General features: G+C 66.2%; 1 protein-coding gene across 3 annotated transcripts in view; it reads left to right on the top strand.

Moving 5' to 3' along the window:
- Positions 1 to 24718, top strand: part of CARD11 (caspase recruitment domain family member 11) — an 89662-nt gene that overhangs the window by 61285 nt on the left and 3659 nt on the right. For 2 of the 3 annotated variants that reach the window (XM_070064304.2, XM_089320762.1), the window contains exons 6-22: positions 1534 to 1713; positions 4268 to 4420; positions 4679 to 4804; positions 6122 to 6319; positions 8044 to 8220; positions 8924 to 8975; positions 10466 to 10548; positions 12484 to 12584; positions 13449 to 13501; positions 15016 to 15148; positions 15502 to 15703; positions 16281 to 16407; positions 18721 to 18961; positions 19403 to 19499; positions 19816 to 19911; positions 22772 to 22907; positions 23386 to 23568. In XM_070064304.2, the coding sequence (XP_069920405.1) occupies positions 1534 to 1713; positions 4268 to 4420; positions 4679 to 4804; positions 6122 to 6319; positions 8044 to 8220; positions 8924 to 8975; positions 10466 to 10548; positions 12484 to 12584; positions 13449 to 13501; positions 15016 to 15148; positions 15502 to 15703; positions 16281 to 16407; positions 18721 to 18961; positions 19403 to 19499; positions 19816 to 19911; positions 22772 to 22907; positions 23386 to 23568 (2338 nt within the window). The remainder of the gene's footprint in view (positions 1 to 1533; positions 1714 to 4267; positions 4421 to 4678; positions 4805 to 6121; positions 6320 to 8043; positions 8221 to 8923; positions 8976 to 10465; positions 10549 to 12483; positions 12585 to 13448; positions 13502 to 15015; positions 15149 to 15501; positions 15704 to 16280; positions 16408 to 18720; positions 18962 to 19402; positions 19500 to 19815; positions 19912 to 22771; positions 22908 to 23385; positions 23569 to 24718) is intronic. The other variant, XM_070064305.2, reaches the window with a different exon arrangement.

Genomic DNA, 24718 nt, shown 5'->3' with positions numbered 1-24718 from the left:
ATCAATTCAGGAATTAACTCGTAAGAATAGCATGAGCTGTTAGGTCCCACAGGTTTGAGTCGGATTCTGGTTTTTAGCTTTAGCACCAGTCTGGCATTGCCTCTAGTCTCTGACTTGCAAGTGGGGTGCTGATCTTACCACACCAGGCCCCGGCCTCTGCGTCCCTGCTCCGGACGCCTTTGGTAAGCCCCCTGCAGTGCCAGCCTCCCTGCCTGCCCACTTGTGGCAGGAAACACTGGGCTGACGCTCAAAGACGCTGAGCACTTGGCTTTGCAGGAGCCAGGACAAGTGGTGTCCATTGGTCTTGCCCGGTCTGGGGGCAGTTAACCTGTGCGGGGATGCCAGGCCCCCGGCTTACGCCTCCTCCTCGGCTGCAGAAAGACTCATGGTGACCTGCCCAGCTCAGCCCGTTTCTTCTTCTTCTTCTGTTAATATTTATTTATTTGAGAGAGTTACAGACAGTGAGAGGGAGTGCACCTCTGCTGGTTCACTTCCCAAAGGCCGCAGTGGGTGGAGCTGTGTAGATCTGAAGCCAGGAGCTTCTCCCGGGCCTCCCACTTGGGTACGGAGGTCCCAGCACTTGGACCATCTTCTGCTTTCCCAGGCCATAGCAGGGAGCTGGATGGGAAGTGGAGCAGCCGGGACTCGAACGGGTGCCCATAGGGGATGCCGACTCTGCAGGGGAGGATGGACCTGCACCATGGCGCCGGCGCCCAAGCCCCTAGATTCTCAGCTCGGGCTGCTTCCCAGCATGCCCTTGTCATCACTGGCCCATGCCACGGTGGTGCAGCAGCAGGCCTTCCCTTTCTGACGCCACCACCCTCTTGCCAAAGTGGTTAGGGCCGTTCCCTCCACGAGCCTCGATTTCAGAAATAACTCCACTCCCTTGGTGCCCCCCGGCGTGCAGCCCTTGAGCCCTGTCTCCGTGGGTGGGGAGTTTGACGAAGGCCAGTCGGCGTGGAGCAGCAGCCGGGCTCAGTTACAGGAGGCCAGCAGGTCTCCCACAGCTCCCAGGGCCTGATGCTAACTGGGGGGGACAGGTTCCGTGCCCCAGGAAGCCGCTCCTCTGGGCGCTAATTTCAGAGAGCCCGCAAACTTAGAGCCCAGTGGGTCGCAAGCTGTTCTCTGGTCTTGTTTGTCTTTTGTGGCAATGCTGTTTGCTCAGATAAAATCTCGTGCGGAACCCAGGAGACCAGCACAGGGAGCAGCGGGGAGGCTGCCCGGACCCCGGCTCCCAGCCTCCTCTTCTTCTGATGGCCCCAGGGTTCCTCAGGGCTCCGAGAGGCGTCACAGCAGTGTCCCACAGCCTGTCCACCCCACAGGTTACTGGGAGGAGGTTCTGAGACGGGTAGCCCTTCAGAGCCGTCCTGAGTTATGGTCGAGAGCTGTGTCGGAGTGAAGTGCGGTTTGTTTTCCTGGAGAGGGTCTCCGGGAGCCCCCCACAGCCACACCACACGTGCAGTGCTGGGCACCTGGCAGGACCCGGGCAGCGCTGCCCACCTCATCGCCCTCCCACGCGCTTGGGGGTTTCAGATCGATCAGCTGAAGCACCGGCTGAACAAGATGGAGGAGGAATGCAAACTGGAGAGAAACCAGTCGCTGAAGCTCAAGAATGACATCGAGAGTCGGCCCAAGAAGGAGCAGGTGCTGGAGCTGGAGCGGGAGAATGAGATGCTGAAGACCAAGATCCAGGAGCTGCAGTCCATCATCCAGGTGAGGGCGGGGCTGGGGCCATGTCTGTCACACAGCTGAGGGCGGGGCTGGGGCTGCGTCCAGCATCCAGATGAGGTCGGGGCCGGGGCCGTATCCATCATCCAGGTGAGGGCGGGGCCACGTCTAGCATCCAGGTGAGGGCGGGGCTGGGGCCATATCCATCATCCAGGTGAGGGCGGGGCCACTTCCAGCATCCAGGTGAGGGCGGGGCCGGGGCCGCGTCCATGACACAGGTGAGGGCGGGGCCGGGGCCGCGTCTGTCACACAGGTGAGGGCGGGGCCACGTCCAGCATCCAGGTGAGGGCGGGGCTGGGGCCATATCCATCATCCAGGTGAGGGCGGGGCTGCAGTCTGTCATCCAGGTGAGGGTGGGGCTGGGGCCATATCCATCATCCAGGTGAGGGCGGGGCTGGGGCCATATCCATCATCCAGGCGAGGGCGGGGCCGCGTCCATGACACAGGTGAGGGCGGGGCTGGGGCTGCGTCCGTCACACAGGTGAGGGCGGGGCCGGGGCCGCGTCCATGACACAGGTGAGGGTGGGGCCGGGGCCGCGTCCGTCACACAGGTGAGGGCAGGGCCACGTCCAGCATCCAGGTGAGGGCGGGGCTGGGGCCATATCCATCATCCAGGTGAGGGCGGGGCTGCAGTCTGTCATCCAGGTGAGGGCGGGGCTGGGGCTGTGTCCATCACACAGGTGAGGGCGGGGCTGCAGTCTGTCATCCAGGTGAGGGTGGGGCTGGGGCTGCATCCATCATCCAGGTGAGGGCGGGGATGGGGTTGCGTCCATTATCCAGGTGAGGGCAGGGATGGGGCTGTGTCCAGCATCCAGGTGAGGGCGGGGCTGGGGCTGTGTCCAGCATTCAGGTGTGGGTGGGGCTGGGGCTGTGTCCATCATCCAGGTGAGGGTGGGGCTGGGGCTGTGTCCATCATCCAGGTGAGGGCGGGGCCATGTCCAGCTTCCAGGTGAGGGCGGGGCTGTGTCCAGCATCCAGGTGAGGGCGGGGCTGGGGCTGCGTCCAGCATCCAGGTGTGGGCGGGGCTAGGGCTGCATCCATCATCCAGGTGAGGGCGGGGCTGGGGCTGTGTCCATCATCCAGGTGTGGGCGGGGCTAGGGCTGCATCCATCATCCAGGTGAGGGCGGGGCTGGGGCTGCGTCCATCATCCAGATGAGGGCAGGGCTGGGGCTGCGTCCAGCATCCAGGTCTGGGCGGGGCTAGGGCCGCGTCCAGCATCCAGGTGAGGGCGGGGCTGGGCTGCAGTCCATCATCCAGGTGAGGGCGGGGCTGCGTCCAGCATCCAGGTGAGGGCGGGGCTGGGGCTGCGTCCAGCATCCAGGTGTGGGCGGGGCTAGGGCTGCGTCCATCATCCAGGTGAGGGCGGGGCTGGGGCTGTGTCCATCATCCAGGTGAGGGCGGGGCTGGGGCTGGGTCCAGCATCCAGGTGAGGGCGGGACTGGGGCTGCGTCCATCCAGGTGAGGGATGGGCCGCATCCATCATCCAGGTGAGGGTGGGGCTGGGGCTGCAGTCCATCATCCAGGTGAGGGCGGGGCTGGGACTGCGTCCATCATCCAGGTGAGGGCAGAGCCATAGTCCATCACACAGGTGAGGGCGGGGCCGCGTCCGTCACACAGGTGAGGGTGGGGCTGGGGTCGCATCCATCATCCAGGTGAGGGCGGGGCTGGGGCCGTGTCCGTCACACAGGTGAGGGCGGGGCTGGGGCTACATCCATCATCCAAGTGAGGGCAGGGCCGCGTCCATCATCCAGATGAGGGCGGGGTCGCATCTATCATCCAGGTGAGGGCGGGGCTGCGTCCATCATCCAGGTGCCATAGTCCATCACACAGGTGAGGGTGGGGCTGGGGCCCTGTGTACAGGTGAGGGCCTAGAACAGTGTGTGGGCGGAGGCGGGAGTGAGAATGGGGATCAGCTAGAGCAGGGCAGACACACCTGCCCGCTTGGTGTGAGTCCCAGAGCCTGTGCCCCAGGCAACGCGTGACTGCCTGTGTACACCAGCCCACCCGCTTGTCAGCGCCGTGACATTACACGAGATGGCACTTGCAGAACCGTCACCGACCTCTGCAGTCCCACCCCGACTGCCCCGGCCTGTGTCGCCGCAGCCTCGCGTGCGGGGACAGGGCGAGATCCCAGAGCACTTCTCTGCGGGAGAGCACGCAGCAGCCTCCCACGCCTCCTGCCGATCACCCCGACCGCGGGGCCCTCTCCCAGCGAGCCAGGCTGCTTTAATCGAGCCGATTAACGGCTCTTTCTGGAAGCAGATCAGCCTTCCCTTTGTCGTCCCTGTGTGTGCTCTGAGGCGCAGCCGCTGCCTCTCTGGGCTCTGATAAGAGCTGCAGCAGACAATGGGCCCGGCCGCCTCCGGAGTCTCGTGCCTCGTGCAGGTGATAAACTTCTTAAGCGATAAGCTGCTTAGCGATGAGAGCTGGCTCTTCTCGCCTCGCTTTGCTGGCCCCAGCCCTGTCTCTGTCACTGACTCTTCCGGGTCCAGCTTGCTCCCCCGCCCGCAGCCTAAACCCTCCTCCGCACCCGCCCAGGCCGGGAAGCGCAGCCTGCCGGACTCGGACAAGGCCATCCTGGACATCTTGGAGCACGACCGGAAGGAGGCCCTGGAGGACCGGCAGGAGCTCGTCAACAAGATCTACAACCTGCAGGAGGAGGTCCGGCAGGCGGAGGAGCTGCGGGACAAGGTGGGAGCCCGGACCCCCACCTGCGGGCCTGGGACCAGGTCTGACCCTGCCGCCGGTCCCGGCACCTTGGCTCTTACTCCAGGTGTCGGCCCGCAGCAGGCCTCAGCTGGCCGGCTCGGCTCTGGGTCCCTCCCCATCCGGCCACGTCCCGGCCGTGCCAGCATGGGGGTAAGCCGCTGCAGCCAGCCGGCAGCGGGAAGGCTCGGGAGGCAGGAGCCGGCCTGACGCACGGCCCTGCGGCCTCCCTGTCGCTCGCAGTACCTGGAGGAGAGGGAGGACCTGGAGCTCAAGTGCTCGACCCTGGGGAAGGACTGCGAGATGTACAAGCACCGCATGAGCACGGTCATGCTGCAGCTGGACGAGGTGGAGCGGGAGCGGGACCAGGTACGCACACGGCCACGCGGGGGCCCGCGGCCGCCACGCACGCGTCCGTGGGAGCCCACGTCTCCCATAGCGGAGCACAGCCCCGCCAGGCCAGGTTGTGGGCAAGACAGGTTGAGATCCCAGCCCGGCACTCACGAGGCAGGGGCGTGTGCCCACCTGTGGGCTGTCCCTCGCCGCCTCAGTGCCCACGTGGAAAACGAGTGTGATCACAGCGGCACTGCCGCCCACTGAATCAAGGCTCTGTGTACGAGGCAGAGACAGGCTGAGCCCCTGTGGCTGGTTCACTCCCCGTATGCCTGCGATAGCCCAGGTTGGGCCAGGCTGAAGCCAGGAGCCAGCAGCTCCACCCAGTTCTCCCCCACTGGGGCGGGGCCTGCTTACTTGAGCTGCCCCCCGGAACATGCATTAGCAGGAAGCCAGGACAGGAAGTGAAGCCAGGACTGGAATGCAGCTTCCTTGAGGGGCTGCGGGTGTCCCAGCCCAGCGTCTTGATGCCTGCCCCCCATCGGAGCCCTTCACACGCTGCTGGCAGGGAGCCCCGGCTGCCAGGCTGCCCTGGGGGAGCACCGACGCAGGCAGGCAGGCATGACAGCGCCGCTGAGGCAGACAGCAGGGTGGGAGGCGGTGGGGCACCCTGGGCCTTGGGCTTGGCCCAAGCAGGCTTGGCCCCGCCTCTCCCCGACAAGCCGTCCGTTCCCCAACCCTAGGCCTTGGGCTTGGCCAGGGGAGCCCCAAGCAGGCATGGCCCTGCCTCTCCCCGACAGGCTGTCCATTCCCGCACCCTGGGCCTTGGGCTTGGTCGGGGGAGCCCCAAGCAGGCCTGGTCCCGCCTCTCCCCGACAGGCCGTCCATTCCTGCACCCTGGGCCTTGGGCTTGGTCAGGGGAGCCCCAAGCAGGCCTGGCTCTGCCTCTCCCCGACAGGCCGTCCATTCCCGCACCCTGGGCCTTGGGCTTGGTTGGGGGAGCCCCAAGCAGGCCTGGCCCCACCTCTCCCCGACAGGCCATCCATTCCCGCACCCTAGGCGTTGGGCTTGGTCGGGGGAGCCCCAAGCAGGCCTGGCTCTGCCTCTCCCCGACAGGCCGTCCATTCCCGCACCCTGGGCCTTGGGCTTGGTCGGGGGAGCCCCAAGCAGGCCTGGCCCCGCCTCTCCCCGACAGGCCGTCCATTCCCGCACCCTGGGCCTTGGGCTTGGTTGGGGGAGCCCCAAGCAGGCCTGGCCCCACCTCTCCCCGACAGGCTGTCCATTCCCGCACCCTGGGCCTTGGGCTTGGTCAGGGGAGCCCCAAGCAGGCCTGGCTCTGCCTCTCCCCGACAGGCCTTCCACTCCCGCGACGAAGCCCAGACCCAGTACTCGCAGTGCTTAATCGAAAAGGACAAGTACAGGAAGCAGATCCGCGAGCTGGAGGAGAAGAACGACGAGATGCGGATCGAGATGGTGCGGCGGGAAGCCTGCATCGTGAACCTGGAGAGCAAGCTCCGGCGCCTCTCCAAGGACAGCGGCAGCCTCGACCAGGTGCGCCCGCGCCGGGCCGTGCAGCCCGCCTCCTGAGCCCGCCGCGTGTCTGCGCGGCGATGAGTAGAAAGCGCTCCTTTTGACGTCAGAGGACACAGGGCAAGACCTGCCCCAGCCACGCCCTCACAGGGCCTTCTGCTGACCTCGTGGCTGCTGGCCGGCCACAGCCAGGGCGGCCACCCGCTGGGCCCTTCCCTTCTCTCACTGCAGCTGCTGGGCCCCAGGGTGGCCGTCCTGGTCCATTCTCTGCTGCAGCAGACCACCCCAGAGCTGTGTTGGGTGCGGTTGTGGGGGCTGGGAAGCTGTGTATCAGGGTGCTCGTGTCTGGTGTGGCCTTGTATCCTACGTGGCAGGAGGCCCCCCACGCCGGGTCAGAGCCAGCATGCCAGTGCCAGTGTGGGCCTCTCTTCCTCTTCTGAGAAAACTGCTGATGCGTGTTGGGGGCCCCGTGCTCCTGGAGCTCCCCTAACCCTGTGCACCTGCTGAGGCCCCGCCCTCAGAGACTGGAGATTGATGACAAGTTCGGGATGGAGTGTCCCACAGGTGAACTTGCAGGGACCAGACCATGCAGTAGACGATGCTGCGGTCGTGGCATCCGTGGGCCCAGCAGGTGCCTCATCCATGCGTGTAGTGCACACTTGACCTGTGGGCCTGTCCTGCGAGGCAGGTGCCCGGCTCTGACCGCTGCTCACATCCCAGCTGCCAAGGCACCTGCTGAGGGTCCAGCTCAGCACGTAGCAGCAGCAGCAAACACGGGGCCGTGGTGTTACCGACACAGCGCCATGTTGTGGCCACACGGGGCCGGGAGCCCAAGCAGCAAACACGGGGCCGTGGGGTGGCCACACGGGCCTGGGAGCCCAAGCAGCAAACATGGGGCCGTGGTGTGGCCACACGGGGCTGGGAGCCCAAGCAGCAAACATGGGGCCGTGGGGTGGCCACACAGGGCTGGCAGTCCAAGTCGCAGGCAGCCATGGGAGCCCAGGCAGGAGGCCCATCACTCCCAGCAGGAGGGCTCTCCTCCTCAAATGTTCTCCCGACTTCCCCTGGCCATGTCTCCCCTTCACGCTCTCTCAGGGAGGCCCTCGCTGGTCTCCGTAGTAGAAACCCGAGCCTGTGCCATAGGCTCTTCCCATCCCCTAGGATGTTCCGTGGTCCGTGATCACACATGAGCTCGGTTCCCTACTGCCCGCATGACGCCAGGCACGGGGCAGACCCCATTAGCGTCGGCTCGATCTGTGCACCGCACTCAGGCAGTGGCCCCCGATGAGGAGGGCAAGAGGGCCCGGCACTGCCTGGGGGTCTTCCGCAGCAGGCTGGCGGCTGCCACGACGGGCAGCTGGGGTGTGGTGCAGGCTGGAGACCTTTGCTGCTGCCCTGGGCTGGAAGGGAACGTGCGGGGCTCCCACGGCGCCTGCTCCTGCCCTGGCGCAGCGCCTGGTCCCTGTTCAGTCGCGCTGCAGTGCTTCCTGTGTTTCTGCCTCGGGCACGGCACTAGCGGTTGGGCCTGCACGGGTGGTGCATCTACAGGAAGGGGAGCCCCTGGGTATTGTCACCGGGCCCGGCTCGGAACGGGGTGGGACAGGAGGCCTACAGGGAAGGCACTGCAGAGCTGGAGTGAGGTGTGTGTGGCGGGAGTCAGGGGTCCCACGAGCCCCTGGGGCCGACCTGGCGGCTGCTGCTTACTCATCCAGCTCCGTCACCAGCGCCCATGTCTCTCTCCCCAGAGTCTGCCCAGGAACCTGCCAGCCACCATCATCTCCCAGAACTTTGGGGACGCTGGCCCCAGGACCAACGGCCAAGAGGCTGACGACTCCTCCACCTCGGAGGAGTCGCCCGAAGACAGCAAGTACTTCCTGCCCTACCACCCGCCCCGGCGCAGGATGAACCTGAAGGGCATCCAGGTACCCGGTGCACAGGGCGGCACTGCAGCCCCCGTGGCCGTGGCCGTGGCCGTGGGGCCAGGCGCCACTCAGCAGAAGGCAGCCCTGCACGCAGAAACCCTCCCAGCCGCCCCTCTTCGCACACTTGAGACCCTGATGCCCCTGTCCAGTAAATACAGTCACAGCTGAGGCCAGGAGGAGATTAGCACCACTTCCAGATTCATGTTTCCTCGCTTGGTCACACAGTGCCAGTTGTGCCACTGTCACACGCCTGTCGGGCGCCATCCTCTGCCTGTCGCGTGGCTCCGTGTCTTGAGCAGGCCACAGGTGGTGAACACGTGAGGGAGGGGAATGCATGAGGCTGTCTCATCAGGGCCTGCCAGGCCTCTGCCTCTGCCCCCCACCTCCCGGGGAGAGGCTGTCACCTCAGAGCCTGCCTTCCCGAACCCCCTGTGGCACACACAGCCCCACTCAGCCCCTGCGGCACACGCAGCCCCGCTCAGCCCCTACAGCTCCGCCGCCGTGGCTTGTGTGCCCCACAGCTGCCTGATGCAGGCCCGGGGGCTGCTGTGTCTCGTCTTGCCAGGGGCGCTGGCACAGCCATGTGTATGTGCCAGCCCAGGCGGCCACAGGACGAGGGCCTGCTGGGCTCATGTTCAGCTCTGTGAGGCATCGCGGGCCTCATCTGACTGTGTCCTCTGTCGGGTTCTCGCCCCTCTTTCAGCTGCAGAGAGCCAAATCCCCCATCAGCGTGAAGCGCACATCAGATTTTCAAGGTGAGCCAGAGCCCGGCCCCCTCTCGCCTGTGTCGTATGTCACTCTGCCTCTCGCAGCCCGTCTGCTTTCCCTACCCACCGCAGCAACCACCACGCTGCACGGGAAACCTGGGCCAGGCCTCGGCGTCCAGATAGGGACGTCACCTCTGTGGCTCCCCACCCCCCGCCCCGCCCCTGCCCATGGGTCTCTGCCGCTGGAACGTGCCCTTTGCCTCACAGCTCATCAGCCGGAGAGCACCTTGACCCTCATCCTAGGGCTTTTTTGGGCCACATGGCCATGGGCCCAAGCCCATTCATCCTAAGCCCCTCATCCTCCCAGACACTGTCCTCTCTCTCCTCGGGATTCTTCCAGATGTGGGAAGACACCCCCAGAGCCCACGCACTGAGGCAGGGCCAAGGGAGGGACTCTCGGGAGATAGGAGGAGAATGTGTTGACACTGGGCCTGGGGGAGACAGGAGGAGAATGTGTTGACACTGGACCTGGAACAGGGAGCATCAGGGCACGTGGACGCCGGCCTGGGAGGACTGCACAGGGGGCCGTGTTACGCTGGAGCAGCTTGGCCGTCCTGGCGCACGGAGCAGGGGAGCACTGGGCAGGAGACAGTGGTGGGCAGGGGCAGGGCAGGCCTGCGGGCTGGGGCCAGAAACCTGGACGCCTTCCTCCAGGTGGCGTGGGTAGGGCCGGAGAGTGAGCAGTCCACAGCTGTTCCCTTGAGGCCCAGAGGCCCCTCGTGGCCACATCTTGCCTTTCTTTATCGTGAGAGAGCCGAGGGCCTGGGCCTCTGGGGAAGCCAAGACGTTTGTCCCGAAAAGCAGAGGCCGGGTGCATCGGAGCCCTAGGGCCACTTGGTTGTCCCTGCGAGGTGCACACAGGTGTGTGTGTGTACACATGTGCACACACGGGGGGGGGGGGGGGCAGGTGCAGGATTTCAGCTGAGGGTTGAGAGGGCTGTGCCCAGGGCCTGAAGACAGCCCAGGGTTGGGAGTGCAGAGGGAGAAGCTGCCAGACTCAGCCCCCAGTCTGCCCTGGTCTCCTGCGGGCCAGCCCGGCGTGGCAGGGGAAGATGCTGGGGGAACTCCTGCTCCCCTGGACCGGTCCTTCCTGTTGTCCGTTGCTGCATGGGGAGTGTCAGCCGGGGACCCCGTGAGTCCTCTCAGACAGGTACTAGGTCAGCCTCACGGGGCTGCCTGGCCTGGCCCTGTGTGCACTCACACACCCCCACCAAGGCCACAGTCAGGCAGAGGAATACGGGAAATACAAAGAGGACCTCTTTCAGCTCTGTCCTGCAGCAGATGGGGGGTAGCGTGAGGCCCCCGGCAGAGGACCCTCATCCCCACGCGTGTCAGCAGGGGTTTGGGACCCAGCGGGACAGAGAAGCCCTGTGCTCAGCAGCCTGGGGCTCTCACTTCCTTTCCCTGCTTCTCTCTCTCCCCCTCCAACCTCGGACCCTCCCTGGCCCTGCCCTGGCTCCCTGCCGGGTCTGGGGTAGCCAAGGGGCTCGAGGAGGACGGCGCCGATGCCAGCCCCAGCTCCTCGCAGTCTCTGCCCATCACCAGCTCCTTCGCCAAGATGGTAAGCCGCCGTGGTCCCCTGCCGGGCCACCAGCGAGCCCCACGAGGGCTGGGACCCACAGGGCTCCTCCCAAGCCAGGCCTGTGAGCAGCAGCACTTCCCGCCCAGGCTGCCGCCTGCACTCGGCCTTGCTGATAGCTTTCCCTGGCTTCGTGGGCGTTCACACCTCTTCTCCGCCCCTTCCAGTTTAACACAGTGTATGTGTGTACACATGGTGGGAGGAGGAGACGGGCCTCCCAGGGGCTGCTGCAAACTGCCACAGCCCCTCAGCCCAGGCAGCTGGAGCCATGGGTGCACTGCAGAGCCGAGGCCCAGGACCCCTCCCCTGACCCAGCATCCCACACTGCTCAGCTGTAGCCTGGCAGAGGGTAGGGTCCCAGACCCCAGGCCATAACAGCAGGCCCAGGACCAGGCCCTTGATAATGAGTGAGTCCTGCCTGCTGACAGCTCCACGTGGCAAAAAAAAAACCAGGGCTCTTCCTCACAGGAGCCAGAGGCCACCCACCCACGGCTGTGCAGTCTCGGGAGGTCCCCACCTCACCCCAGGCCCGCTGTGTCCAGAGCAGGTGCCTGCATCGGGCAGAGCCCTGAGGACTTGGAGCTCTGCCCAGTCGTCCTGAGCCTGGGCCAGTTCCTGCTGGCGCCCTTCCTGGGAGCAGCTGTGTGGGCAGATGTGCTCCAGGCTTGCGGCTGCGTCTCCCCAGGCTGAGCCCGAGCCTTCTCCCGGCCAAGGTGGCCACTGAGAACCAGCCGGCTGCTCCGTGCTGCCACCTGAGTTACCTGGTCCCCGTGTGTGACACCCACGCTGCGGAGGCGTGGGCTGTGTGTGCCCGGCTCCGGGTTACCCTTGGTCCCCGTGTGTGACGCCCATGTCGCAGAGGCGTGGGCTGTGTGTGCCCGGCTCCAGGTTACCCTTGGTCCCCATGTGTGACACCCACACTGCAGAGGTGTAGGCTGTGTGTGCCCAGCTCCGGGTTACCCTTGGTCCCCGTGTGTGACGCCCATGCCGCGGAGGCGTGGGCTGTGTGTGCCCAGCTCCGGGTTACCCTTGGTCCCCGTGTGTGACGCCCACACTGCAGAGGCGTGGGCTGTGTGTGCCCAGCTCCGGGTTACCCTTGGTCCCCGTGTGTGACGCCCACACTGCGGAGGTGTGGGCTGTGTGTGCCCAGCTCCGGGTTACCCTTGGTCCCCGTGTGTGACGCCCACACTGCGGAGGTGTGGGCTGTGTGTGCCCAGCTCCGGGTTACCCTTGGTCCCCGTGTGTGACGCCCACACTGCAGAGGCGTGGGCTGTGTGTGCCCAGCTCTGGGTTACCCTTGGTCCCCGTGTGTGACGCCCACACTGCGGAGGTGTGGGCTGTGTGTGCCCAGCTCCGGGTTACCCTTGGTCCCCGTGTGTGACGCCCACACTGCAGAGGCGTGGGCTGTGTGTGCCCGGCTCCAGGTTACCCTTGGTCCCCGTGTGTGTGACACCCACACTGCAGAGGCGTGGGCTGTGTGTGCCCGGCTCCAGGTTACCCTTGGTCCCCGTGTGTGACACCCACACTGTGGAGGTGTAGGCTGTGTGTGCCCGGCTCCGGGTTACCCTTGGTCCCCGTGTGTGACACCCACACTGCGGAGGTGTAGGCTGTGTGTGCCCGGCTCCGGGTTACCCTTGGTCCCCGTGTGTGACGCCCATGTCGCAGAGGTGTGGGCTGTGTGTGCCCGGCTCCGGGTTACCTTTGGTCCCCGTGTGTGACGCCCATGTCGCAGAGGCGTGGGCTGTGCGTGCCCGGCTCTGAGTTACCCTTGGTCCCCGTGTGTGACACCCGTGTCGCAGAGGCGTGGGCTGCGTGCCGGCTCCTGTGAGGCGCCCATGCACGTGTGTGACGGCCGTGTCGCGGAGGCGTGGGCTGCGTGCCGGCTCCTGTAAGGCGCCCGTGCACGTGTGTTTGCAGCAGCCCCCTCGCAGCCGGAGCAGCATCATGTCCATCACAGCCGAGCCCCCTGGAAACGACTCCATCGTCAGACGCTACAAGGAAGATGCGCCGCATCGCAGGTGGGGACGGTCGCTGCCCCCCACACGCCCGTCTCTGTAGCAGTCTCGGAAGCAACCTGGGGGGGTGGCGCCCATTGTGCCCACAAGGACATGGAGGCTTCAGAACGGAAGTGGCCTTCCTAGGTCACCTCATGAGTGTCAGACGCCAAAGCCTGTGTCTTGGCTCCATGCAGCCCAGCAATCAGGTCCCTAGGTCCATGGCCTCAGGGCTTGGCTTTCTCTGCCTAAATGTGAGAGGCCCAAGGACATCTTCCCCACCAGAACCGCTAGTGTCCGTAGCCAGGTGCGCCTGGCATCGGTGTTCCGAGTCAGATTGTCAGTGGCTCCCAGAAGTCCTGAGAGCAGGGGGTGCCGGGGAGCCCAACTTTGCCTGGCCAGCTCTGGAGGGTGGGTGCAGGGTCAGCAGGATAGACCCACCGTATTCGAGCCCAGCTGTGGGACCCCCAGCCTGGCAGGTTTCCTGAACAGCCGGCTCCCTCTGGCCGGCGTGCAGAGGGGTTCCAGGGTTTTCGGGAGGCCACCTCCACCTGATGCCTGCTGTGAGAGGCACATGTAGACAGCAAGGACCTGCCGCCCTGGAGCCCTCGCCCCTCCGTTCCTGTCGCAGTACCCTGGGCTGCTGTGTACCTGTCAGCCAGTGCAGCCACGCGCTGGCCGTCAGAGCGGGCAGGGCTGTCGGGAACTCAGGCTCAGCAGCCGCCTGGCCCTCACCCCACACACTCCGGCCCCAGCCGCTGACCGTCCTGCCCACGCTGCCCTTCAGAAGCGAGGCCTCTCAGCTAGAACATGCCAGGACGTCCGCGCCTCGCCCACCTGCACACACAGTCACACAGTGTCCTCCCCTGCCCCGCTCGTGTCTTGCAGCACAGTCGAAGAAGACAACGAGAGTGGCGGCTTTGACGCCTTGGACCTGGACGGTACGTGCCCGTCTGCGAGGCGTCGCAGGAACGGTGGCCGCACGGGCCGTCTGGTCAGAGCAGGGCCTGCCCAGGAAGGAAGCCTGCACACAGTAGCTGCTCAGGGTCGTGTGTGGAATGGGCTCAGGGGAGAGCCGCGGGGCGGGGAGCAGAATCAGGCCTGGCCTCCTTTTGTTTTTATTTGAGAGAAACAAAGAGCCAGACAGAGTGCTTCCCTCCCAGGTACCCGCACCAGCCAGGGCCAGAGCCGGGAGCCAGCCGTGCAGTCCACGTTTCCTGCGTGGGTCTGAGCCGCCAGACCACTGCTCCCAGGGTTTGCCTGGCAGGGAGACAGGCAGGCGCCCAGTCCAGACCTGGGGTGCGGGACGCAAGCCCCTGCGCCATGCCCAGGGGTCTGGGTGTCTAGAGAGGAGTCGCTGTGTCTCAGCAAGGCCGTGGAGACGCCCAGCCCATCCACTGGGTCCCGTCGAGTCTGACCCAGCTGCTGCTCACAGAAGTGCTGCCTTAGTTTCATCACTAGAGGAAGAGACGCCGAGCAACCAGGAGTGCCCCTGACAAACGCGTGTGTGCTGCTGAGCGCCCTGCGCAGGGGTCGTCGGGCGGGGCTGGCACCGGGGGTGGGCATCGCAGCTGAGGCAGACCCTGGGGCCCTGACCCCATCGGGAAGGGCAGCGAGCGCAGGGCCTGAGGCCGTCCCATCAGCCTGGAGTAGGCCGGGTACAAGGTTCGAAACGAGAGCAGAGAGTGGGAGTCCTCACGAGCCGGGAGGCCCAGTTCAACCCGGCCAGCCTCACCAGGCCCGGTGCTGGTGCCTGGGATGCAGACGCGCATCCCCAGGCCCTCACTGGGTGGAGGCTGTGGAGTGATGGCTGTGACTTCAAGTTAGGAGCAAAGAGGACACAGGAGGCGTGGTCATGGCCTTCTGAGGGAGGTGCCTGCCCCGCCCCCAGGAGGCAGCAGCCCCACTGTTCTCTCCCCCGGCACTGCCCCCGGCTTTGGGTGGCTGTCCTTAACTGGGGGCCATCAGAAGCAGTGTGAGGGGGGAGCCGCTTATGGAGGCAGGGTAATGACAAGAATTAGAAGGGCTTTGGAGAGGGGGGCTGGGAGCAGAATCCTGGGCAGCCTTCCAGAGGATGTCTGCAGCAGCGGGAAAAGCTTCACCGAGAAGCCTTATCAGCACCGAGCCGGCGTGTGCGGGCCTGCAGACGGTGGGCCCTGGGGTCCGGCCGGGCTGGGAAGACAGGCGGGGCCTGCACTCCGCCCTGCCGGCTGGCTCCCTTCCTGCAGCAGTCCCAGAATGGAACTCAGGGGCAGCACCAGGATCTGTTCACCGAGGCCTTGCTTTCCGCTCGGTCTCAAAACCCAGATGGCTGGCAGAGGCAGGGGGTTGGCTGCGTTGGAAAGACACAAGGGTTCAGCCATCCCAGCGCCTGCCCCGGCCCTCGCGGTGGGCGGGTGCCGTCCCCAGGGCTCCCCCGGCCCCCACCGCTGCTGACGGCGCTGCTCCGTTGTAGATGACAGCCACGAGCGCTGCTCCTTTGGACCCCCCTCCATCCACTCCTCCTCCTCCTCGCACCAGTCCGAGGGCCTGGACGCCTATGACCTGGAGCAGGTCAACCTCATGTTCAGGAAGTTCTCTCTCGAAAGGTACAGAGGTTGTCCCAGAGTCCCAGCTGGAATCGGCACACCTGAGGCGGAGGTCGCCGCCTCTGAGGGCTGACCGGGGGCGCCCCGCAGGGTGGAGGCAGAGGCAGGGCCCCATCGTGGCACATGAAGCCCACGGACAGCACAGGCTCTGGACAGCGGCTCCCCGGCCACAGCAGCAGGAGGGTGGCCAGCTCCGCGTGTGTCTCCTGGAGCGGGGCTCGGTTGTGAGCTCACTGCCCGTGGCCAGGGAGGCAGCCCAGAGTGCAGTTCCCGGGGGCCCACACACACCGTGTCCTGGGCGGGGCTTCCTCCCGGCTCGGCCGCTCCTGACGCTGCCATCTTTCCTGACCCAGGCCCTTCCGCCCCTCGGTCACATCTGGGGGGCACGTACGGGGCCCTGGGCCCTCGGTGCAGCACACAACACTCAACGGTGACAACCTCATCACGCAGCTCACCCTGCTGGGGGGCAACGCCCGCGGGAGCTTCATCCACTCCGTCAGGCCCGGCTCCCTGGCTGAGAAGGCGGGCCTGCACGAGGGCCACCAGCTGCTGCTGGTGAGGGGCCAGCGGGGGGCTGGGGGCTTCCTCCCTGGGCTCTGACGGGGACCCCTAAGGCTCGCCAGGAAGAGGGAGCCACATGGAGGGCCGCTGAGCTGTCTGTACCTCCGAGCCCTTCTGTCCCCAGCCCCCTGCCTGTGTGTCCAGAGCCTGTGTGCACACGGCACATGTAACATGCTCCCAGGGCATGCGGGGAGGCAGGGGCAGCCCCTGGGAGGGGCGTGGCCGGAGGCAGGGGCACCCCCTGAGAGGGGCGTGGCCGGGACGCAGGGGCAGCCCCTGGGAGGGGCGTGGCCGGGACACAGGGACACCCCCTGGGAGGGGCGTGGCCGGGGGCAGGGGCACCCCCTGGGAGGGGCGTGGCCGGGACGCAGGGGCACCCCCCTGGGAGGGGCGTGGCCGGGAGGCAGGGGCACCCCCTGGGAGGGGCGTGGCCGGAGGCAGGGGCACCCCCGGGAGGGATGCTCTCTTCCCTCCCAGCAGCCCTGGGCTGCCCCTCTGACCAGGAGGAGCGCTCACTTCCTGGCTCCCCTGGGTGCGGGGCCGAGGGGAACGATGTGTCTCTGGTACCCAGCTCGAAGGCTGCATCAGAGGCGAGAGGCAGAGCGTGCCCTTGGACTCTTGCACAAAGGAGGAGGCTCACTGGACCATCCAGAGGTGCAGCGGCCCCGTCACCCTGCACTACAAGGTCAACCAGGAAGGTGAGGCCCGAGCCCTGCAGCACTGGCTCCTCACAGGGGCAGCCCTGACCCTGGACAGGTGACCTCGCCCTCCAGGTCTCTACCTGCTCCCCGCTCCCCCAGGGTGTCCTGGGCTGTCTGGTGGGCCAGGTGGACACCACGCCCCCAGCCACAAGGGCAGCGTTGGAGGCGGCAGCCCAGGCCACGCCGTGGCTCACCAGCTCCAAGTGTGAAGTGTGCTCCCTCCCTCTGGCTCCCAGTGGCCTCGCGGCGAGCGTGGCTGCTGAGTCGCATCGTGGCCCCAGCAGGTTTTCATATCAAAGCCTCTCTCTCAGCTGGGACTCCAGTGGGCAGCAGGCCCTGAGCTCTGTTTTCGCCGTCTCAGGTCCGAGTCCCCCTCCTCCCCTCTGGTTTTCCCGCGTGGGTCTCTCTGCAGCTGCGTCTGACTTTGCAACACAGCCCCGTGAATGTTTCAGCAGAGCGCACAGCCGCTGCCCTGCGCCGCCCGCGTGCGCCCCTCCTGTACTGCCCCGCTGTGCTGGGGGCAGGGACTGATGATGGCACCCCGGCCCCTGCCCCCGGGCCTGGCCCTCCCACCCTGCAGAAAGTCTGAACGAGGCTCTGTGCCCCGGGCAGCGGGGCCCGGCATTGTGTAGCACAGCGCTGCCTTCGGGAGTTCCCAGGAAAGTTCTCTCTAGCGGTGGGGATCTCGGGTGAGCCCAGCTAGGGGGCTGGAGGGGGGCGGGCGCACCCAGCAAAGGCTGGACTCCCGAAGCACCAGCGGGAAGCTGGGAGCGTCCCCCTGCAGGCTGGCGTGACCCTGGGTGTGTGGATGAGCGGCTCGGCCCCCTCTGAGCCCATCTGCCCCTGAGTGATGCGGATGCCGCCTGTGTGAGGGACCTGTGACCATGCGGTCACAGCCAGCTTGCTGCGTCCGGAGTATTCCGAGCACCTGTCTGGCTTCCTTCCGAAGCATTTGCAAAAATCTGCTCAAAAGGACTGTGGTGTTGAAGTCAGGGAACACAGCGTGGGCTGCGGTCCCGGTGTCCCACGGAAACCGTCCGGCGGCATCTACGCAGACTGCAGAGAGACGCCACCCACGGGGCGTGGACGCCCGATCACCCGGACACCCAGGAAAGCAGACTCCACAGCTCACAGGCCCTTAGCATGATGCTCTTCACCTGCGCACCCCACCCCCCAGCCTTCTCTGGTACCTGCTACGGCGTAGGTGCCGGGAGTAACAACAGGAGGGAGACTACGCATTAGTACAGGCGCAGGCTTGCACGCTTTCCTTACTAATATTTATTTATTTAAGAGTTACACGGAGGAGAGGTAAAGAGAGAGAGGTCTTCCATCCACTACTTCACTCCCCAGATGGCCACGACAGCTGGAGCTGGGCCAGTCTGAAGCCAGGAGCCTTCTCCAGGTCCGCCACGTGGGTGCAGGGGCCCAAGGACTTGGGCCATCTTCTGCTTTCCCAGGCCAGAGTGGAGAGCTGGATCAGAAGTGGAGCAGCCGGGATTTGAACTGGTGCCCATATCTGGCGTCCATACGGGATACTTTACCCACTACGCCACAGCACCGGCCCCTTTCCTGACATTTTTAATCCTGGGTTGAACCTGTGAGTGTGAAGCCACGGCAGAGCTGGCTGTGTGTGGTTAGCTGTGCCCTTGGTGAGCAGCGAGGGAAGGCTGTGCCCCTGCCCACTCGGGAGCAGGCAAAGAGCGCTTGCTGCAAGCTATTCATAGCTATGCACCCGGGGCACGCAGTAGCCCAGAGGAGGATTGGGGGTGCCCACCAGCACACTGTGGCGTCATGCACAGCCCTCCTGGACAGGCCTGTCTCTGGGGTGGCACACAGCCCCCTGTGGCTATGGCAGCCTGGGTACAGGCCACCCTGGGGGAGGAGGCATTGACAGCAAGCACCCCACCATGGCGCCCTGCCAGTGTACATCGTGAAAGTTCGCTGAGCCGAAGGCTGGGGAATCTATGCCGTTCACCGTATTCCGAGTTTAGCCTCCATGTGGACAAACAAAGCACGTGGGCTGGCCGTGCAGAAGGCAGGGAGGTGGGGCAGGAATGCCTGCGAGGGGCGTCGTGGCAACTCAGCTTGGAGCTTCCTGGCAGCCAGGGTGAAAAGGAGAGCTTGTCAATGGCATAGCCAGCCGTTCACCGGGAAGAAACCTTTCCACCGGCCGTGAGCTCAGCAGTGGACAGTGCGGGCAGCTGTCGAGGGGGTGGTGAGCACATGTGCTTGCTTGGAGGTGCCCTCACAGCCGGGGGCCCACGCCTGTAGGGGTCTGGCTGGCGTTTGGAATGGCTCTTCCCTGCGCAGGGTACCGACGGCTGCTCAAGGACATGGAGGAGGGTCTGATCACATCCGGCGACTCCTTCTACATCCGCCTGAACCTGAACATCTCGAGCCAGCTGGACGCCTGCTCCATGTCCCTCAAGTGTGACGACATCGTGCACGTGCGCGACACCATGTACCAGGACAGGCACGAGTGGCTGTGTGCGCGCGTCGACCCGTTCACCGACCACGACCTGGACATGGGCACCATCCCCAGCTACAGCCGGTGAGGCCAGGCTGCCCGCGTCAGCACAGGGGCCCGCGCCTCTGCTGGCTGACAGTGAGGCCCCCGGGACACGGCTCCGTCCCTTCACTGAGCTCTTCAGCCTAGCGCAGCGTGGCCCTCCACCGCACACCCTTCCCTGCCTGCTGGTCGCCTGTTCTCTGTAGTCCGTGTCTGTCTGTCACACCCGCACACGCACACACAGAGGAAGCGGAGCCCGGGCAGGGGGCAGGCACCGGCACAGGTGTCCCGAGGGCATCTGTACACCAAAACCGTGACACGGGCGAGACCAGGGTGAACACGGGCAGGCCGGGCTCCCAGATGAGGCCGGCAGCGTTGGGGGCAGACACAGGCAGCTGAGGGCCCTCCCGGCACGCGCCCAGCCCCTGCTCAGCCCCGGGGCCCCGTCGCAGCCACTCAGGCGCCTCCCCTCTTGCCCCTCAGGGCCCAGCAGCTCCTCCTGGTGAAGCTGCAGCGCCTGATGCACCGCGGGGCCCGGGAGGAGGCGGACGGCGGCCACCACACCCTCAGGACGCTCCGGGTAGGTCGGCTGCACGGCTGCACGGCCCCGCGACGGCCCTGTGTGAACCGGGGGAGGGGGGCGACAGGGCCCAGCCTGAGCGACTGGGAGCCCTGCCCCTCATGCCCTGGCTTCAGGCAGACTGGCACCCGAGTGCTGGTTGCCAGCCCAGCTTGTCCGTCTCCCATCCCCACTGGAGCCACGCCCTCCGGGGCCCGGGGATTCCTGCTCCCCACCCCCAGCTGCTCGGCGCTGGCGCCTTGATCCGTGCCCACAGACGGGCAGGTGCACGGGGCTCTGGCTCCTGCAGCTCTGCTGACTGGTCCACTCCTTCCAGAACACGCTGCAGCCCGAAGAGCTGCTGTCCACCAGCGACCCCCGGGTCAGCCCCCGCCTCTCGCGGGCGAGCTTCCTGTTTGGCCAGCTCCTGCAGGTAAGGCCCACAGAGCGCCTGCTGACCGGGCAGCCACGTGCCGCGGTGACTGCGCTCTACCCACGGAGGGGAGAAGCTGGCGTGCGAACAGCTGTGCCCACCTGTGGTGCCACATGTGCGCGTGTATTTTGTCCCCCTGAGTGCTGGCTGGGCAGACGGGCCCTGAGCCTGCAGGAGGCCTGTGGCGCTGCCACGAGGGGTCAGTGAGACGCGTGGCCATAACAGGTCAGGCTTCCGGACTATTAGTTAATAGAAAATCTGAGCTGTTGAGCTTCCTGGCAGCCAAAGGGAAAGCAGGAAGTTGTTCAGCTGCTGGACGTGTGCGGATGTGTCCATCGAGGTCCCTGCCCGGGACGTGTGCTGCGTGCAGGGGTGCAGAAGGGCTCTTTGTGTCCACTTCCTGGTGAGCGGCCAACAAGCTCAGGGACTGGATCGGAACGGGAGCTGTGAGTGTTTCTGTGCAGGCGCTGCGCCCGTCACCGGGGGACCACAGCCGACATGAGAAGGGGGAGTCCATGGGTTCTGCTTCGGTGTGGACGTGGGCATTACGTCCACGGGTTCTGCTTTGGTGTGGACAGGGGCATTACGTCCACGGGTTCTGCTTCGGTGTGGACGTGGGCATTACGTCCGCGGGTTCTGCTTCGGTGTGGACAGGGGCGTTATGTCTGCAGGTTCTGCTTCGGTGTGGACAGGGGCGTTACGTCCGCGGGTTCTGCTTCAGTGTGGACAGGGGCGTTATGTCCGCGGGTTCTGCTTCGGTGTGGACGTGGGCATTACGTCCGCGGGTTCTACTTCGGTGTGGACAGGGGCGTTATGTCTGCGGGTTCTGCTTCGGTGTGGACGTGGGCGTTACGTCCGCGGGTTCTGCTTCAGTGTGGACATGGGCGTTACGTCCGCGGGTTCTGCTTCAGTGTGGACGTGGGCGTTACGTCCGCGGGTTCTGCTCCGGTGTGGACATGGGCGTTACGTCCGCGGGTTCTGCTTCAGTGTGGACGTGGGCGTTACGTCCGCGGGTTCTGCTTCGGTGTGGACGGGGGCGTTACGTCCGCGGGTTCTGCTCCGGTGTGGACGTGGGCGTTACGTCCGCGGGTTCTGCTCCGGTGTGGACAGGGGCGTTATGTCCGCAGGTTCTGCTTCGGTGTGGACGTGGGTGTTACGTCCGCGGGTTCTGCTCCGGTGTGGACGTGGACGTTACGTCCACGGGTTCTGCTTCGGTGTGGACGTGGGCGTTACGTCCGCGGGTTCTGCTTCGGTGTGGACGTGGACGTTACGTCCACGGGTTCTGCTTCGGTGTGGACGTGGGCGTTACGTCCGCGGGTTCTGCTTCGGTGTGGACGGGGGCGTTACGTCCGCGGGTTCTGCTTCGGTGTGGACGGGGGCGTTACGTCCACGGGTTCTGCTTCGGTGTGGACGGGGGCGTTACGTCCGCGGGTTCTGCTTCGGTGTGGACGTGGGCGTTACGTCCGCGGGTTCTGCTTCGGTGTGGACGGGGGCGTTACGTCCGCGGGTTCTGCTTCGGTGTGGACGGGGGCGTTACGTCCGCGGGTTCTGCTTCGGTGTGGACGGGGGCGTTACGTCCGCGGGTTCTGCTTCGGTGTGGACGGGGGCGTTACGTCCGCGGGTTCTGCTTCGGTGTGGACGTGGGCGTTACGTCCGCGGGTTCTGCTTCGGTGTGGACGTGGGCGTTACGTCCGCGGGTTCTGCTTCGGTGTGGACGGGGGCGTTACGTCCGCGGGTTCTGCTTCGGTGTGGACGGGGGCGTTACGTCCGCGGGTTCTGCTTCGGTGTGGACGTGGGTGTTACGTCCGCGGGTTCTGCTTCGGTGTGGACGGGGGCGTTACGTCCGCGGGTTCTGCTTCGGTGTGGACAGGGGCGTTACGTCCACGGGTTCTGCTTCGGTGTGGACGGGGGCGTTAGCCCCTGCAGCCAGGGGTCTCTGGTAGGGTAACGGCAGACATGCGGTGAAGAGATGCCTGGGTTCCAGGAACCGCACCGGAAGAAGCTTAGCTCCTGCGTCTGTTTTCATCTCGTTTCTAAGAGCTCTTCCATCCCGCGTTCACCCCCAAATGCCCACAACAGCCAGGACCAGGAGCCTGCAGCTCCAGGCTGGTCTCCACGTGGGTGGCGGGGACTCGGGTACTTGGGCCGTCGCTGCTCTCTCCAGGAGCGCGCAGTAGCGGGGCTGGAGCAGAGGCAGAGGCGGGGCCTGCACCGGGCCCTGGGACGGGGGACGCAGGAGCCCCCAGCGCCGGCCCCCACACTGGCGTACCCCAGTGGAGCACGGGTGATGCCCCAGTGCTGGAGAGGAGACCGCGAGGGAAGGCAGCAGCACGCTCCTAAGGCCAGGTCCACACAGCAGGCGGCAGAGAAGCCTGGCCAGGGCGGGACCGAGGGCGCAGCCACAGCATCACACCTCATGTCACCCAGAGTCAGAGCATGTGGCCGAGGACGCCCAGCCCCGGCCAGGCCCTAGCTCCTGCACTTGCCTCCATGCAGATGGAGGGGTGGGGAGACCCCGGTCACCCGGGGACATGGCGCGAGCCTGGGCGCAGAAGAAGGCGCCGTTCTGCCTTCCGGGATACAGCTCTGAGTTGTAGCCGGCAGCAGGCGCCTCGCGGTGCAGGAGCGCAGGGCAGGGGAGGCCAAGGTGTCAGGCACCTGCCCGCTGGGGCTCGTCAGCCCAGCGCCCCGAGCGAGGCGAGGGCCGGCTCAGGGTGGCGAGCACAGGCGTCTGTCCACTCTGCCCCTGCCAGTGCCGAGGGCCCAGGGGCCTGCTCTCCTCGGCGGGGGCGTGCGGCCCGGGGCAGAGCGGGATTCCCGCAGAGGACCAGCCTCACGCCGCTGGCCACTGGCCGTGCAGTTTGTCAGCAGGTCCGAGAACAAGTACAAGCGCATGAACAGCAACGAGCGGGTGCGCATCATCTCGGGGAGCCCGCTGGGCAGCCTGGCTCGCGCCTCGCTGGACGCCACCAAGCTGCTGACGGACAAGCCGGAAGGTGCGTGCCGGCCTTGGTCACATACGCCTGTCCCCACTGGGCGGCGGCCACGTCCCCGCTCGTGGCCCTGCTCAGCGTGAGCGTCGCCTCCTGGTTTCTTTCCCACCCAGGGCCTTTACCATTCCCCAGTGGGGGAGGGGTGCCCAGGGAAGCCCGGTGCTAACTGGCAGAGGAAGGCCCCGCCCCATAGGCTGGCGGGGCAGGACAGGGAGGAGAGGGACAGGCGGCCGGCCCACGCCTCTGCTGCACTCCCTGCACACAGCCCCGGGCGGCTGCTAAGGGGAGCTGCGGCCAGTGTGCCCTGCGGCTTGCCTGGCCCCTGCCGTCCCTCCCCTCCCCCCAGCCCAAGCCCTGCCAGGAAGCACCCGGCTTTGTGTGCGCCAGCGCCTGCCCTGGGTGCTCAGAGCCGTGTGGTCGGCAGCTGTGCGCCCGAGCAGCGCCCTGGGCAGGTTCCTGACAGCAGCCCCTCCGTCCCCAGCAGAGCTAGACCCCGAGAGCGAGCTGGGCCGGAACCTCAGCCTCATCCCCTACAGCCTGGTGCGCGCCTTCCACTGCGAGCGCCGCCGGCCCGTGCTCTTCACGCCCACCTCGCTGGCCAAGACGCTGGTGCAGAAGCTGCTCAACTCGGGGGGCGCCATGGAGTTCACCATCTGCAAGTCAGGTGCGCCAGGGACCGCCCGCTGGCCCCACGCGAGTGCCCTGCTCACGGGGGTCACAGGTCAGCGGGAGTCTGGACCCCACTCCAGGCTGTGGGCGCAAGGCTGGACGCGCACCCCCGGGCAGCCACCTGCCCTAGCCACCGCCCCCCGAACTTGCTCCCCTGCCTGGGCAGTCGCTGCCCAGTCCCCCACCCCCGGTCTATTCCCTGTCCAGTTTGGGTCCAGGTGTGGGCCCTGCAGCTCATCCCTGGAAGGCCAGGATTGCGGCAGCCGCTTCTGGAGGTGGGACTTGGGGTGGGGGCAGGGCTCTGGTCCTGGTGCCCAGGGGAGCTGGCTGCGGCCCCGCCTCCCTTCTCTGCAGGGGCTGGGCGCGTCCTACCCCTCCAAGGCCCAGCTGCTGGGCGCAGCGCCCTCCTCCTGCCTGAGCCCCGGGAGCCGCAGGCCCTAAGGGCCAGGCCGGGAAGACTCCTGCTCAGCAGACACAGGCGCCACGGTCGGTGCCAGGCATGGCCGGGCTCCACCTCTGCAGGCCGCTCCCTGGGCCCCCGTCTCCACACCTGGTGGTGTGGGCTCCGCGGGGCTAGGAAGGCGAGGGTCCTCCCCGTCCTCTGGCTGCTGGGCCTCCTGCCAGACTACTCCCCGCCAGCATTGCTCAGTGCTCCGTGTTGCATCCTGACCCTGGGTGGGTGGGTGGCTGGCTGAGGGGAGGATAAGTGGATGAGGGATGGGGGAGGTGGGCAGGTGGGTGGTGAGTAGGTGTGGGGGTGGATGATTGGTGGGTGGACAGATGGGTGTGTGGTGGGTGGTGGATGGCTGTGGATGGACGATGGGTGGATGGATGGATGGGTGTGTGGTGGGTGGATGGACGATGGGTGGATGGATGGATGGGTGTGTGGTGGGTGGATGGCTGTGGATGGACAGATGGGTGTGTGGTGGGTGGATGGCTGCGGATGGACGATGGGTGGATGGACAGATGGGTGTGTGGATGGATGGTGGATGGATGATGGGTGGATGGATGGATGGGTGTGTGGTGGGTGGATGGCTGCGGATGAATGATGGGTGGGTGGACAATGGGTGTGTGGTGGGTGGATGGCCGTGGGGAAGGGTGGTGTGTAGGCAGCTGAGTGGACGGTGGGTGGTGGGTGGGTAGAT

The sequence above is a fragment of the Oryctolagus cuniculus genome, chromosome 19, assembly GCF_051225735.1.
Source record: "Oryctolagus cuniculus isolate XC-2025 breed Fujian yellow rabbit chromosome 19, ASM5122573v1, whole genome shotgun sequence".
Lineage (NCBI taxonomy): Eukaryota > Metazoa > Chordata > Mammalia > Lagomorpha > Leporidae > Oryctolagus > Oryctolagus cuniculus.
The sequence above is the reverse complement of the archived record's forward strand: the minus strand, read 5'-3'. Positions and strand labels throughout refer to the sequence as shown.